Below are 15,887 nucleotides of genomic sequence, written 5' to 3'. Positions count from 1 at the left end.
GAACTTGATAGGTTCAGTAGTTTTTGAGAAAAATACGGAAAACTACGGAACCCTACACTGAGCGTGGCCCGAAACGCTCTTGGCCGGTTTTTATTTCCACTTTTAAGATGAAGTTTCTTAACAGATTTAGTAAAAATTACGACGCACAACCAACTCGATGCACCTCCTTGCAAAAACTACTTCACAGATTTATTTTTAACTTATCATCAAACAACTTCGGAACAAATCTCATAGATAACATTGACTATCGATTACGTCCTGTATTTTGTTCATTTAACGGATAACGAATTACCAAGCTTTTATTAGGGTTCCGACCCAAAAGGTACAAAAGGAACAGTCTGTCTGTCACACTTTCCTATTGTATCTTCAAGAGATTAACGTACATGAAAGATAGATAAATACCTACTAAGTACGTGGTAACTATAATACATAGGTATTAATAGTAAAACGAGCAGTAAGTATGCGGAACTGCAGAATCATACTACACACGCACTTATGCAACACAGAGGGTATCTATTTAAGCAAATGATATGTTAGTGTTTATTGTTGTGGGTAGCAAGCGAGGTTACGCGACTTAAGGCCCATTTAGACGGCACGGGAACTCTCATGCGAATTTAGTTACATTACGGACTATTTGCAATCAAATACATAATAATAATAATCATCATCATCGTTTATTCATTTGCAAGAATGTAGTACACAAATAATATAAGTAACTGCGTATCAGATAAAGTCTAAGAAGAAAATGGACCTCGGAACTATCAAGAGAAATTGTACTTTCATCTAAATGGTGCTACTCCTTTGGTTGATTCTCAGCTAGATGACGGCGCTTTTAACACAAAACTGAGGTTCAAAAGTTTTAAGCCAGTGTCGACAAATGGCAATGTGACCGTACACATTTTATTATATTATGACAGTAAATTTCAATGGCCGGCTGGAAGGCCCAGGTACCGATGGATCGACGAGGTCCAGAAAGACCTACGTGCCCTTCAAGTGACTGAATGGCATCAGATCGCACAGGAAAGGAGCGAATGGCTAGTCTAGTGTCGGAGGCCAAGATCCACTTCGGGTCGTTGAGACAGCGAAGTAAGTAATTTTCAAAACACATACTAGAGCACTCCGAATACTCCGATCAAATACTGCCGGATCAGGAATATATATTATGACTACGCGCCATGTTGCGGAATTTCATTACAACTATTTTCTTCATACTAAACTGAACTGTCACCGCATACATCAGAATAACAGCGCCCTCCTGACAATAGTATAGTTATTTGTTATACAAGGGGGCAAAGTTGTATTTTAACGTCGAGTGTGGAATTGAAAAACGAGCAAGTGATTCTATAGTTGAACGAGAAGTTGGTTCGAGAATAGAATCCTGAACTTGCGAGTTTTTTAACACACGAGAAGTAAAATACATTTGCACCCGAGTGTAACACAAAACTTTTCCCCTTACTATAGCGAGGAAACTACAACGCAAAAAATGCGTTTATCACTGCTTCCAGTATTTCCACAGGTGGTAAATCATCTTTATTACTAGATTCACCTACTTTTATCAATTTTAAAGCAGTCAATTTGATTTTATTCAAGGTCAAATTACTTTACTCACTAGTGGATAAAATGCGTTTTTACCCGCTGGTATTAAAGGACAAAACACGTGTTTCCGAGCTAGTGAGGGGAAAAATATATTTCTGGTCAGGCTTTAAGGAAACACGCATAAGAGTTCTCGCATCGTGTAAATGGGCTCTTATCTTACGGGTAGGTACAGCTGCCGAGATTACAGATGTAATTATGATTTTGATTGCCGCGTGTTGTTATGACAATTTAAATGGTAATGTAAGTCAGTAAATATTTATTGCAATTGATTGCAACCAAGGTAATGTATAATACTGATTTTACGTAGGTAATATCTATACTGTATGAAAAGTTTCAGGCACGCCACACACAATCTTAAAAAAATACTTGTATATATGCAATCTGTCAGATCAATCTGAAAATGCATAATCTTAAAAAAACCGGCCAAGAGCGTGTCGGGCCACGCTCAGTGTAGGGTTCCGTAGTTTTCCGTATTTTTCTCAAAAACTACTAAACCTGAAGTTCAAAACAATTTTCCTAGAAAGTCTTTATAAAGTTCTACTTTTGTGATTTTTTTCATATTTTTTAAACATATGGTTCAAAAGTTAGAGGGGGGGGACGCTCTTTTTTTTCCTTTAGGAGCGATTATTTCCGAAAATATTAATATTATCAAAAAAAGATCTTAGTAAACCCTTACTCATTTTTAAATACCTATCCAACGATATATCACACGTTGGGATTGGAATGAAAAAAAAAATCTGCCCCCACTTTACATGTAGGGGGGGTACCCTAATAAAATATTTTTTTCCATTTTTTATTTTTGCACTTTGTTGGCGTGATTGATATACATATTGGTACCAAATTTCAGATTTCTAGTGATAACGGTTACTGAGATAATCTGCGGACGGACGGACGGACGGACGGACGGACGGACGGACGGACGGACAGACAGACATGGCGAAACTATAAGGGTTCCTAGTTGACTACGGAACCCTAAAAAACAAGACTGTGTGTGGACAGTCGCGAAATTGTATGGAACTCCGTGCACTCGATCAGATTTTTATAAGATTATGATTTTTTCAGATTAATGAATTTTTCCCCTCACTAGCTCGGAAACACGTGTTTTGTCTTTTAATACCAGCGGGTAAAAACGCATTTTATCCACTAGTGGATAAAGTAATTTGACCTTGAATAGATGCAAATTTTCTGCTTTAAAATTGATAAAAGTGGGTTAATCTAGTGATGAAGATGTTTTACCACATGTGGAAGTACTGGAAGTAGTGATAAACGCGTTTTTTTGCGTTGTTCTTTCCTCGCTATAGTGAGGGGAAAAGTTTTGTGTTACACACGAGTGCAAATGTATTTTACTTCTCGTGTGTTGAAAAACTCGCAAGCTCAGGATTCTATTCTCGAACCACTCGCTTCGCTCGTGGTTCAACTATAGAATCCTTTCGCTTGCTCGTTTTTCAATTCCACACTCGGCGTTAAAATACAACTTTGCACTCTTGTATAACGCCTCACGCCTGTAATTGGTACTTACGTACGTATTAGGAGTAAGCCCATTGAAGTACTACGGGATTAGATAACATTTTGCTCATGCAACATTGTATTGTATATGCACAACATGCACGTGTCCAAGTAATTAAAACCAGCTTTAAAATACTCTTAGTTGCACAGTTATCTTTCTAATCACAGTAAAGACAGATGTATTACTGTCAACGGTTTCTATAGGATTTTTAAATATTTTAGTCCTACGAAAAAGAGCAGTGAAGTGAATCTTGCAACACTTTTAAGGCTGTAAAACAGAGGACTAAGTTCGCTACCTATACTAATTTCAATAATTATATCGTGATTGCTTCAAGTGGATTAATATAAGATGCGACGTTGCTCACTCGTGGTTGATTGCACACATGATTAGTGAAAGAACTAAGAACCCGTCAGTCTTACTCTAAACGCATCTAATTCAAGGTAAATAATTAATACCTACTGGCGGCTGCATGCGACCAAAATTGGTCAATGTACGTTTTCCGTGTAAATGTTAGCAACCTTATTTGGCTACTACTACTACTACTACTACTACTACGTACAACACTTTGCAATGTAACCAGCTTTACCATAAGTTATACTTTTTCCCCTCACTAGCTCGGAAACACGTGTTTTGTCCTTTAATACCAGCGGGTAAAAACGCATTTTATCCACTAGTGGGTAAAGTAATTTGACCTTGAATAAAGTCAAATTAACTGGTTTAAAATTTATAAAAGTAGGTGAATCTAGTAATAAAGATGATTTACCACCTATGGAACTACTGGAAGCAGTGATAAACACATTTTTTGCGTTGTAGTTTCCTCGCTATAGTGAGGGGAAAAGTTTTGTGTTACACTCTGGTGCAAATGTATTTTACTTCTCGTGTGTTAAAAAACTCGCTAGTTCAGGATTCTATTCTCGAACCACTCGCTTCGCTCGTGGTTCAACTATAGAATCCTTTCACTTGCTCGTTTTTCAATTCCACACTCGGCGTTAAAATACAACTTTGCCCCCTTGTATAACAGATAACTATTACATACATACCTTGATACCTTCTTTCAAAGACCGTGCGGTGTCAGGCTCCAAACATGTCAGGTTCATGATTGTTGTTCTAGAGGCAAGAATGAGGCTCTCGGCGCCTATAATCCTGATGTCGCTGCTGGGCTGGGGCTGCAGCTACAGGATCCTGGTGGTGTTCCCGCTGCCCGGCGGCAGGAGCCACAGCATCCTCGGGGAGGGGATCGTGCGCCACCTGCTGGCCGCTGGCCACGAGGTTACACTAGACATATAGAAGTTACACATAAGAACATTTTGAACGTTTTTCTTCTTGTGTCCAAATTACTGTAGACGCCAAAATGTCGACTGGTGAAGGCGACTATAAAACTTACCTAACAATAGGAAAGTCCCTTTGACAAACGTCCTCCATTATTTAATACGTTTTTAGTGGTCATTGGACTCATTAGCGTCACAGACACGACAGATGACGACCCTTTTGTTTTTTCTTGATCTATCGATGTTCGTTAACAAATTTTTTTTTCCTAGCCTATAATTGTGTCCCACTGCTGGGCAAAGGCCTCCCCTTTCTTCCGCCACTCATCCCGATTTGCCGCCTGCTCCGGCCAGTCGCCGCAAAATGCGTCGAGGTCATCCCGCCATCTTTTCTTTGGCCTACCTCTGCCCCGGCTAATCTGTGGTGTCCAGTCGGTAGCCAATTTGGCCCACCGATCTGGATGCATTCGGCAGACATGTCCTGCCCAATCCCACTTGAGCCTTGCAGACTTAACACCCACATCTACAATACCAGTTTTGGAGCGCAGTTCGGTGTTCCTAACCCGATCGGTTCTGCGGACTCCGAGTATGCTGCGCTCCATTGCTCGCTGGCAAATCTTGAGTCGGGACTTTTGGGCTTCCGTCAATGACCAAGTTTGGGCGCCGTATGTTAGGATAGGCAGGATACACATGTCGACGAGTTTGCGCTTTAGTGTCAGTGGAAGGTTGCCCTTCATTAGCGTCTTCATGGACCAGAAGCTCTTCCAGGCGTTCTCGATGCGTCGATCGATTTTGCAAGGCATTAATGATTGATCGTTTATTTCGAACCCTTTCCGCGGTTACTTAAAAATGTAATTTGTGTAATTATTACAGAATAGGTAACTTTCGAAAAAAATTGCTGCTCTAGTTATCAAGAAAAAAAGAAAAAGAAAAAAAGAAAAAAGTTCTTATGTTACCCTTTCTTCACCGACTTTTTAGAATTAAGATATTTTCATTTGTGGTGTTGTTTCCAATTTTAGGTGACGTACATTACTGGGGTCCCCTCGAAAATATCAGCCCCCAAGTTTCGACAGATCGACGTCTCATCAATTAGAACTAAAATTCATAACCCGGGTTTGTACTTATTTTATTTTAAATTGTTTATTCATCCCTTTGCTGGTTATTATTTAAAAGTCTATGGCCAAGACATGTTGGCAACGATTATGTATAGCACTGCAAGGGTAGATAATGACGTCTAAAATCACCTTTTCAGTACAGTTTTTTTACGCACTGGTCGGTTTTAATTTATCGTCCTTCGTTTCGAGCTTGATCTTTTCCGCACTTGTATCGTAATGCGCCGCACTAAATATTTCACCGGCGAGTCCCTCGACATCGTTCCCAACTTATAAGTACTTCGACAGTTTCTATCTTGGTACTAAGTGTAACATAGCGTCCTGGATAAAGATTGAATATGTAGCTAAGCGAAGTTATTATAAATAAAAGTAAAAGGTCCAGGCATTTAAGATGGCCAAATAAAATCAATTGTGTAATGTTACCCGATAGCGTCACGGAAAAGTAAGATGTGTTCACTTTGTCCAAGAACCAACTACCTACTTAATTTTGTAGAGGACGTCTGCGACATAGAAAAGATCCTGAGCCAGGGCAGAGAAGTGCTGTTCAACCAGGAGATAGCGTGGCTGCAGCTGGGGGTCCACAACCGCACGGCCACCCACGGGCAAGTGCAGGCGTTGATGCTGGACCCGACGGAGCAGTTCGACCTGGTCATCGTCGAGTGGCTGTTCAATGAGTTCTTGGCCGGGTAATACTACTCAAATTGTAACACGTCGAAATAGTCTATAGAATCAGGCGTTGCTTTACGGGAAAACATATAATGTTAAGTAATCAAAATCTAGAAGATTACTTTCCTAATGCCTATAGAAAACCAGCGTTGCATTGCAGATATCCGCGGCATCATGCTGAGTGAGGGTCCTATTTTATTTTAGCATAATACATTAACCGCATCTTCATAAATCTTCCAGTTTCTCGACTGTGTTCAACTGCCCTTACATCTGGGTGTCGTCTCTGGAGCCCCACGGGCTGGTGCTGTCGCTGATCGACGAGTGGACGGATCCGTCCTACGTGCCCGATGTTCATTCCAGGGCCCTCCCGCCGTTCACTTTCGCAGAGAGGATCAGTGAGTTGTGGACGATCTTCAGGCACAAATATATCAGATGGTACGAGTTTGATGACGTCAATATGAGTAAAATGAAGATATTATTATTTAATAACCTTAATAAATTATTTGCAATTACATGCTTATCTCTAAGCGCTATCGTGTCTAGGATTATAAAGGTCAAAATAGTATCAATGCGGCCAAAGTCATCATCCAGGAAAATATATCTGTTCTTCATTAATATCACAGAATACGGTATGGTCTTCGTGCCGATGTCATCGAAAAATTAGCTTCCGTGTTGTTTATTAGTAAGAAAATTTGTATTTTGACTTGCCTTAGAAGATTACATGGGAACTTTTTAGGGTTCCGAAATAGTCAAATATTAGGAATAGTGAAGCCATGTAAATACCTTAATTTCCTGACAACGGTAACGTAACCAGGATGTTCATTAGTTTCATTATCTTTGACCTTAGGCCTTGTTAACCCCTGACGCAAAAACTACGGGGTGTTATAAGTTTGACGTGTCTGTCTGTCTGTGTATGTGTCTTGTCTGCCCCATTGAAGCTCCCGGATTTAGCTTTTTTTTTGTTTGAAAGCTGAATAAGTCGGGAGTGTTCTTAGCCACGTTTGATGGAAATTGGTCAACTATGTCAGGGTTTTTCAAAATAATTGTATTTTTTTTAATTAGCCTCTTTTAGTATCTCACTGCTGGGCAAAGGCCTCTCCTCGTTTTTTCCACTCGACCCTGTTACCAGCGTTTTCCCACCAGTTTGGGTAGAAATGCGTCTATGCTAGGTCGTCCCGCCATCTCCTTTGATCTGCCCGAACCTCAACCTGCATCGGCTATGATATTCCACGGGTCCCAGTCTGTCAGTCTGCATTTTTTTAAATATTGTAAATGTTGTATTGTGGTTATACATATTTAACAGGCAGCTAATGTCGGAAGAGCAAGTGTTGTACGAGAGCGCGTTCGGGCGGGCGGCGGCGGCGCGGGGCCGGCGGCTGCCGCCGCTGGAAGCCGTCAAGTACAACGCCTCGCTCATGCTGGGCAACTCGCACGTGGCTATCGGACAGGCCACCAAGCTGCCGCAGAGCTACGTGGCCGTAGCTGGGTACCATATTCAGGATAAACCTTTACCTGAAGTAAGTGCTGTGCAATATTGGCGTATTGTAGTTTATTAGATAAATAAAACTAATACCTCTAGAATTTTATTGAACCTTCAAATGCTATGGCTCGTCGATGATTCCGCCAACGTCAAGGTTTAGGAAGGTACTCGTGAACTCGTGTCATGAAGACATTTTGCCGCCTCATTTTAGTGTCATTTTAGACCTATTACATCAGTGAAGATTCAGAAATTAAATAAAACTTACTTATGCTTTTCCAGAATTTGCAAAAGATCATGGATGAAGCCAAAAATGGGGTTATTTACTTCAGTATGGGTTCGATGATAGAGGCCCACCGCATGCCAAAGACCCTGAAGCAGGGGCTCTTGGCTATGCTAGGGAGCTTGAGACAAACTGTCATTTGGAAAATGGAAGAAACACCGGATAACTTGCCGAAAAACGTCCACGTCGTGAGCTTCGCACCGCAGCAGGGTATCTTAGGTAAGGGTTCAAAAGTTGGCGTCTGTAAGTATTGTATTAGTGATTCTTTTTAACCTTCGACACCGCAAAAACTGGGTGTTATCAATTTAACGTGTCCGTCTGTCTGTCTGTTTGTGTCTGTGGCATCGTAGCTCCCGAAACTGATGAACCGATTTAGATTTTGTTTTTTTTTATTTGAAAGCTTGAATCAGTCGCGAGTGTTCTTAGCCATGTTTCATGAAAATCGGTCCACTATGTCGCGGTCGGGGGTATTTTCAAAATTTTAATTTTGTTGTTAGGTTATTAACACTTTCGAAACCGGGCTCTACGCGGCGCTACGACATTTTCGCTACATACGGGTTTCCCCATGTAATCGGCTACGCTTCTACGAGCGGTGTGCCCGACAGTCGGGTTCTTGGTAGCGAAAGTGTTAATGAAATTATTGAATACCTACTCCAGTCCCATCAGTTCGTAAACAAAGCGAGATGTGGGAGGCATTTCCGATCCGGCCACACATCTGGCCCGTGTTTTACCTATTGTGCTGCCCGTGACCATGATTGTAATTTTCTTTTTCAACCGGACCTCTGAAGAAATTATTTGGTGACCCTGGTTTAGGATAAAGTCAGGTAGCGCCTAGTCTATCCCTGGACTGCTTTCATTACAATGCCATCAAGTATGTACAGATGTAGTGCGAAAAGTTTTGCCTTCGTATTGTTACGGAAACGTACGATCGTGTCATCATATTTCAATCAGTCTCAGTACAAGATGTAGGTACTAGGTACTGACATTAACTGAACTAGCATGACAAATACGAACATTTCCGGAAAAATACGAACATCTGTAAGTAGGTAGTTCGTGCTCAGATATGTTGCGAACGTGACTGCTATTATCCATAAAACACTGGAAGATTCTCATTTCTGTCTACGTCATATGTTTGTAGCCACTTTATTGGTACCAAACCGCGCGTTGTCGAATTTAGCAATCGCAATTATTTTGAATGGTAAGTTCGTGACAAGGCGTTGACGTGTCTGTTAACTGGTGGTTGGATGCAACTGGCCCTTAATAGATTAATAAGAAATGTAAGAATACAATACTTTACAGGGCCGGTGCTTCCGACACTATAAACTTTGTTCTATAAGACATACAATCATACATACCTATACTTGAATACTTATTTACTTACTCCTCTGTCGCATCGACCCAGTGTGTCATGGTCTCCAAATAGAGTCTTCGACACTGGACCCGATCCACTGCAGTTTCTCTTCTCTCCAGTTTTCAACAGATCATACGAAGACTACGCAAGGTACAGCGGGTCAAATCCCGACTGGGGGGCAAATGTAACGGATCCATTTTTTCCAAATTTCATAGGTATATGGTAGGCGTGATCAGTGGATACATGTAGAATTCAACACCATAGTGTAATAATGAAAAAAAAATGGATCAGTTGCAATTGCCCCCCAGTCGAGATTCGCCCCACTGTACCTTACTTAATTATCAACCTAAATTATTTTCTACAGCTCACCCAAACTGCATCCTGTTCATCAGCCACGGGGGCAGCTGTCCACGAACGAGGCCCTCCACTTCGCCGTGCCCGTCCTCGGCGTGCCTGCCTTCGGGGACCAGTTCCAGAACATGAAGCGCGCCGTCCAGAAGGGATTCGCGTCGCAAGTTCCGCTGAGCTACAATCTTCCACGAGAACTGAAAGTGGCAATTGAAGAGATGATTGGAAATCCTAAGTACAATTTTGAATTCTTCTTATTTCTTTTTACAAGCTTTTATTCAACTTGCCTTGTTAGTATGTTAGTTTGAGTCAAAAGCAAAACGTTGAAGCTAAATTTGACCCCTTTCCCGGTTTCCGATTGAGCTGAAATTTTGCACACATATGTAAATCACGTGACAATGCAATATTATAATTATTATCATGGAGCTGATCTGATGATGGAGTAGAAAGGTGGTCATAGTAACTCTGTTACGAAATGTCATATCCCCATCGAGTAAGGGGTTTCTAGAAACCTATCTAGACAATATATTATCTGCAGAAGATATGGGCAAAGGAACCATAATGTCACTTCTCGATTTCTCCCGTGCCTTTGATGCAATTAATACAAAGTTATTGTTATCTAAAATGAAATATTATGGCTTTGAACCAGACACAATTCAATGGTTTTACCTTAATGACCGAATGCAAATTGTTAAACTTCAAGATAGTAGTGGTACAGTTTTGAAGTCTAAACCATCTATTTTATCTAGAGGAGTGCCGCAAGGATCGATCCTAGGCCCCCTATTATTCATTTTATACACAGCAGATGTTTGTGACGTAATAAAACATAGTAACTTCCACATATACGAGGGTCATGCCAAAAGAAATTAGATACTCAAAATTTACATACTTTATTCTTTATTACAACTATCTATTTTTTCGAAGTATTCGCCGTGAACACGTATACACGTTTTCATCCGTCTAAACCACTTAGAAAATACCGATGACCACTCTTCTTTAGACACCTCAGAAATTTCGTAATTATACGCAGCCAACGCATCTTCATTGTTCTCAAATCGCCTTCCTTTTAATTTTTCTTTAATTTTAGGAAAAAGATAAAAATCACAGGGGGCTAGGTCAGGGGAATATGGGGGGTGGGGCACGTTTTTTGAGCTGAAATAGTCAAGTGTTCTAGCGGAAGTGTGCGGGGCAGCGTTGTCGTGGTGCCAGAGCAGGTGCCGGGTTCCTGACTTCGGCCGCTTGTCACACCAAGCTGACAGTACTCTTGGGGCACAAACTGTCACATACCATTCTGAATTAACTGTCTTTTGATCTTCTAGCACTATTGTAGCAATATGTCCCGTCTTGCAGAAAAATGAGGCAACCATTTGTTTTTGTGTGCTTCGGGTTCGGCGACATTTTGTTGGCGTCGGCTCATCTTCAATACACCATACTGTGGACTGTCGCTTTGTTTCGGGATCGTAGTTATATAGCCATGTTTCGTCACCAGTAAGTATATCATATACGTTTTTGTTCTCGCCTGCGTCGAATTTATCTATCATAAATTTGCACCAATCCACGCGACGGTCTTTCTGTAAATCGGTGAGCTTGTGCGGCACCCATCTTGAACAACGCTTATGAAGAGACAGTTTACTATGAATTATAGTTTGCAATGCTGCTGATCCAATGCCCAGTTCACGCTCGAGCTCTACATAAGTATGTACCTAATTCGTCGGTTCGCACGAATATTTTTTTCCACAGTCTTTACATTTTCTTCAGTGACTGCGGTTGGCGGCCGTCCGGTCTTCGCCTCATCTTCAAAGCTCTCCCGTCCTCTTTTAAATTCAGCAAACCTATTGAAAATAGTTGCACGTGAACACGCAGACTCTTCAAAAGTCGAGTCTAAAAGTTCAAAACACTCTTGAGGTGTTAAACCTTTTTTAAAGTCATAATATATCATAACACGAAAATCACGTCGAGTAAGCTCCATTGTTGCGGAAAATTCCCGCCAAAATTATTTAGAAAAAAAATAATTAAAAAAGGAATCCTAAGAATTTCCAAGTGTTCCATTTTTAAATTTATAAGCAGATAACCTACCTTTACATTGGTGTATAACTGGCCAGTATCAATCAAATGACCATGGAGTATCTAACTTCTTTTGGCATGACCCTCGTATGCTGATGATATACAAATATACGTCCCGTGTGATCTAAATAATATTTCTCAAGCAGTTGCGAAAATCAATGAAGATCTGAACAATATAGCAAATTGGTCATCTTCTAATTCCTTAGTGCTAAACCCCAGCAAATCCAAAGTTATGTTGTTTGGTTCTAAAAACCAAATTAAAGTAATAGATAACCATAAACCAATAATCTCTATCTCAGGTGAAGAAATAGATCGTGTCTCTGAATCGCGCAACTTAGGTCTCATAATGGATGAGTCTCTTCGTTTTGAAAGTCACATAGCAGATATTGCCAGAAACTCGTTTTATAGACTAAAAGTCCTGTATAGAATTCGTGATTTTCTTAGCGTTGATCTTCGTATCAAACTTTGTGATACTCTTATACTTTCAAGATTTGATTACGCGGATGTAGTATATGGTCCACGGTTATTAGCAAGAACAGATCGCATTATACAAAGAGTCCAAAATGCATGTGCACGTTACTGTTTTAAAGTTCCCCCACGAGCGCACATCACCCCTTATTTAAATTCATCAGGTATTCTCAAAATGGCATACAGACGAGAACTGCACCTATCTTCCTTGTTGTTCAACGTGTTCAAAGTCTTCTAAACCTGAGTACCTTTTTGAAAAACTCATTTGGCGCTCAAACACTTTAAAAAATTTTGGTCTCAGATCAATCAGCAACAAATTAGCAGCTTCACATCACTCCACGACCGCTTTTCGAGGTAGTTTTAAATATCAGGCATCTAAGTGCTGGAATAATATTCCTCCTCCATTACAGACTTTGAACCATCTTAATACTTTTAAAATTAGACTAAAAAGACACCTTTTTCAAATTCAAATTAACCTACCTCTTGGCATTAGAGTAATACCTTCCTATCTCTGATACCTAATAGCCCAGCCAAAGTATATTGCATAATTAAATAAATAAATAAAATTAATAAATAAATATTGGGGACACCTTACACAAATCAACTTAGCCCCAAACTAAGCAAAGCTTGTACTATGGGTGCTAAGCGACGATATACATACTTAAATAGATAAATACATACATACATAGAAAACACCCATGACTCAGGAACAAATATCTGTGCTCATCACACAAATAAATGCCCTTACCGGGATTCGAACCCAGGACCGCGGCTTAGCAGGCAGGGTCACTATCGACTGAGCCAGACCGGCCGTCTTAATATTAATATTGTACGCATACAACAGTTGCCTTTTGTTTATAAACGTTGAATATGTATAATGTATACTAGTATACACATATAGGCTACTTGCTTCTTAGTGAAATCGGCTTCTTTGTAAGAACTGTCAAGGCGAATTTGAACAACTTGCTAATATGGAGTTTGGATGATGTCGAATTGGGTGACGTCACGGTCAACTCAGTTACTTTATATATTTCTACGTGACTTATTAAATAGAAATTGGATTTAAAAATAACTTCTGTCCATGTTTTTCTTATAATTATCTGATGCTTTATTTCGTGCATGGTATAAAATATTTTGTTTTCGGGTTAAAGAAATTTATTATCTCATAAGAAATTTTACATTTCACTTAATGAGTATTAGATACATATCTTAGTTAATTCACTAGTAGGCAGCAAGGTTCACATTTCTTAATGATAAAATTCAAAGTTCATAAATCATAATTTACACAATGTAAAAAAACAATTGTAATATTAGACTGGTACAGTAGGTGTTTATGACTCTAAAAATCAGGTAGAATGATAATTGAACGCATTCCTCTGGTCGCAACTGATGCTCGACAACACATGTTGTGCGCAGTACAGGTCCGTATTCAGGCAACTGGAATATTTTGAATGATGTGGTCTTTGAGCTTCTTTTTGAAACTAAACAAAGTAGTTGCTTCCTTTACTGTTTTTGGTAAATTATTGAAAATACGTGCTCCTTCATAAGTGATGTTTTTATTACCAAATTTTTTTGTGCGCGGTGGTGGCAGATATAAGTTATCAGCATTTCGAAGAATTCGTTTGCCTTTTTCTCTGTTTGTGACGAAAGTTAGTTGAGTACGTATACTTTTGGTTAGTATTTTTTTTATAAGTATGCATATTTTGTATATATACAACTGATGAACGCTCATAAGTTTTGTTTCAGAATATATTTTATTTGTTGGAGTGAGATAATCATAATGAAACAGTGTTTTGACTATTTTGTTTTGCGTGATTTGGAGATCTTTAAGAGTCGACTTCGTATAAAATATTTTGTTTTGACTACAGTTCCCTATTATAGCGCTTTTATACGCGCAATCATACGCAATAGGTTCACACGCGCGCCCACACAAACACACACACACACACACACGCGCACGCGCACGCACACTCACTCACTCACACTCACTCACACTCACACTCACACACTCACACACTCACACACTCACACTCACACTCTCACGCACTCACGCACTCACGCACTCACGCACTCACGCGCTCACGCACTCACGCGCTCACGCACTCACGCACTAACGCACTAACGCACTCACGCACGCACGCACGCACGCACGCACGCACGCACGCACGCACGCACGCACGCACGCACGCACGCACGCACGCACGCACACACACACACACACACACACACACACACACACACACACAAACTAGTTTAGGTTAATTAGTTTAGGTTTAGTGAAGTACTTAGGGTCCGACTGAAAACCAGCGTTGCAGTAAAAAATTACTGCAACATTATGCTGAGTCGCGCCCCTTTTTAATATCCATGTTTGACCTAATTATTTTAATTTTAACATTGTAACATTGTGAAATTTGTGATAAAATGAAAATGAAAATGAAATGAAAATGAAATATTTATTTTTCAAGTAGGCATATTACAATGCGCATATGAACGTCAAATAAAGCTACGCCGGCTCTAACCCTACGCCTCAGCCTCGAGAAGATTTCAGTCCCCCTCAGTTGGGAGGGGTATCCACTATGGGACCGGCAAGAAACTCGGCGGGCAACTTCTTTTCAAAACATTACATCTTATAATTAACATGCATTAAATAACAACATACAATTTAACATGCAAAAGTATTCATCAAAGAATATGAACAGACTAGGTACTCTATGGAAATCAATTTCAATAAATTATATTATTGCTTAATAATACGTCGTTCTTCTTCAGAGAAAACATATCAAATTGTCATAGAAGAAAAAGATAATATGAATCTCAATATCATTAAATATGTAATTTACCTACACAACATAAAATATAAAATATTTGATGTGCTTTCTTATCTGAACTGTGTCCTCTATACATAATACAATTATTTTAATTGCTATTCGTTTTTTGTAGTTTCTGGTTCGGGCCATGCATGTTTGTCTGTCAAATAGTCCTCGACTCTGTAATAAGCCTTTAACATCAATGATTTTTTTAAGTAGTTCTTAAGAGCTGGGAGGGGTAATCTCAAAGCAGTGTCAGGATATTAAATAAAGCCATTCTATGTCCATGTCTATGTCTATCGGAGAGCAGTAGATGACTGTTGAAAGAAAGGTACATTCGGCGATAAAAGCTTGTGCCAAAAATGAAATTTTTGAAAAAAAAACTTATTTGGAATCCGATTCCGACCGGTTTTAAATAGGCACCTTGCTCATGCACCATTGTTTCCTAATTTCTGTACCTTACTATCTTGAAATTGGGGTGTCCTTAAACATAAGTTTTTTTTTCAGGTACAGGGAGGCTGTGCGCGAGTTGTCCCTGATGTACCACGACCGGCCTGCGCCGGGCGCGGAGCTGGTGCAGTGGGTAGAGCGCGTGGTGCGCACGCGCGGCGCGCCGCATCTGCGCTCTCCTGCGCTCCTGGTGCCCTGGTACCAAAAGATGTACTTCGACCTGCTGGCTCTTGTGGTTGTCGTTGTTTTAGTTATTTATTTTACTATAAGACGATATATGACGAAGGAGACTGATGTGAATAAGAAGATGAAATGATCAATATTGTTGTTTTATTTATTAGTCCGACCCCCTACATCTTTAGAGCGTCCATATGGTATAATCCTAGATGTTATACCATATGGACGCTCTAAAGATGTAGGGGGTAGAATAGGTAGATCATGAGTATCATGACCCCTTTAAATATGGGTAGGTACCAACGAAATTATTCCTCAT

At 40.0% G+C, this 15,887-nt stretch overlaps 1 protein-coding gene across 1 annotated transcript; it reads left to right on the top strand.

The window, feature by feature from the left end:
- The first annotated feature begins 3,150 nt into the window (after positions 1-3,150).
- On the top strand, positions 3,151-15,710 carry LOC125240633 (UDP-glycosyltransferase UGT5-like). Its single transcript, XM_048148659.1, is given in 10 exon segments — positions 3,151-3,543; positions 4,215-4,372; positions 5,388-5,481; positions 5,974-6,166; positions 6,387-6,581; positions 7,450-7,663; positions 7,906-8,125; positions 9,622-9,657; positions 9,660-9,840; positions 15,452-15,710. Coding segments are annotated over 9 exon segments (1,542 nt in total). The 5' UTR covers positions 3,151-3,543; positions 4,215-4,222.
- The last annotated feature ends 177 nt before the right edge of the window (positions 15,711-15,887 follow it).

This window comes from Leguminivora glycinivorella, chromosome 1 (genome assembly GCF_023078275.1).
Source record: "Leguminivora glycinivorella isolate SPB_JAAS2020 chromosome 1, LegGlyc_1.1, whole genome shotgun sequence".
NCBI lineage: Eukaryota > Metazoa > Arthropoda > Insecta > Lepidoptera > Tortricidae > Leguminivora > Leguminivora glycinivorella.
The sequence above is the reverse complement of the archived record's forward strand: the minus strand, read 5'-3'. Positions and strand labels throughout refer to the sequence as shown.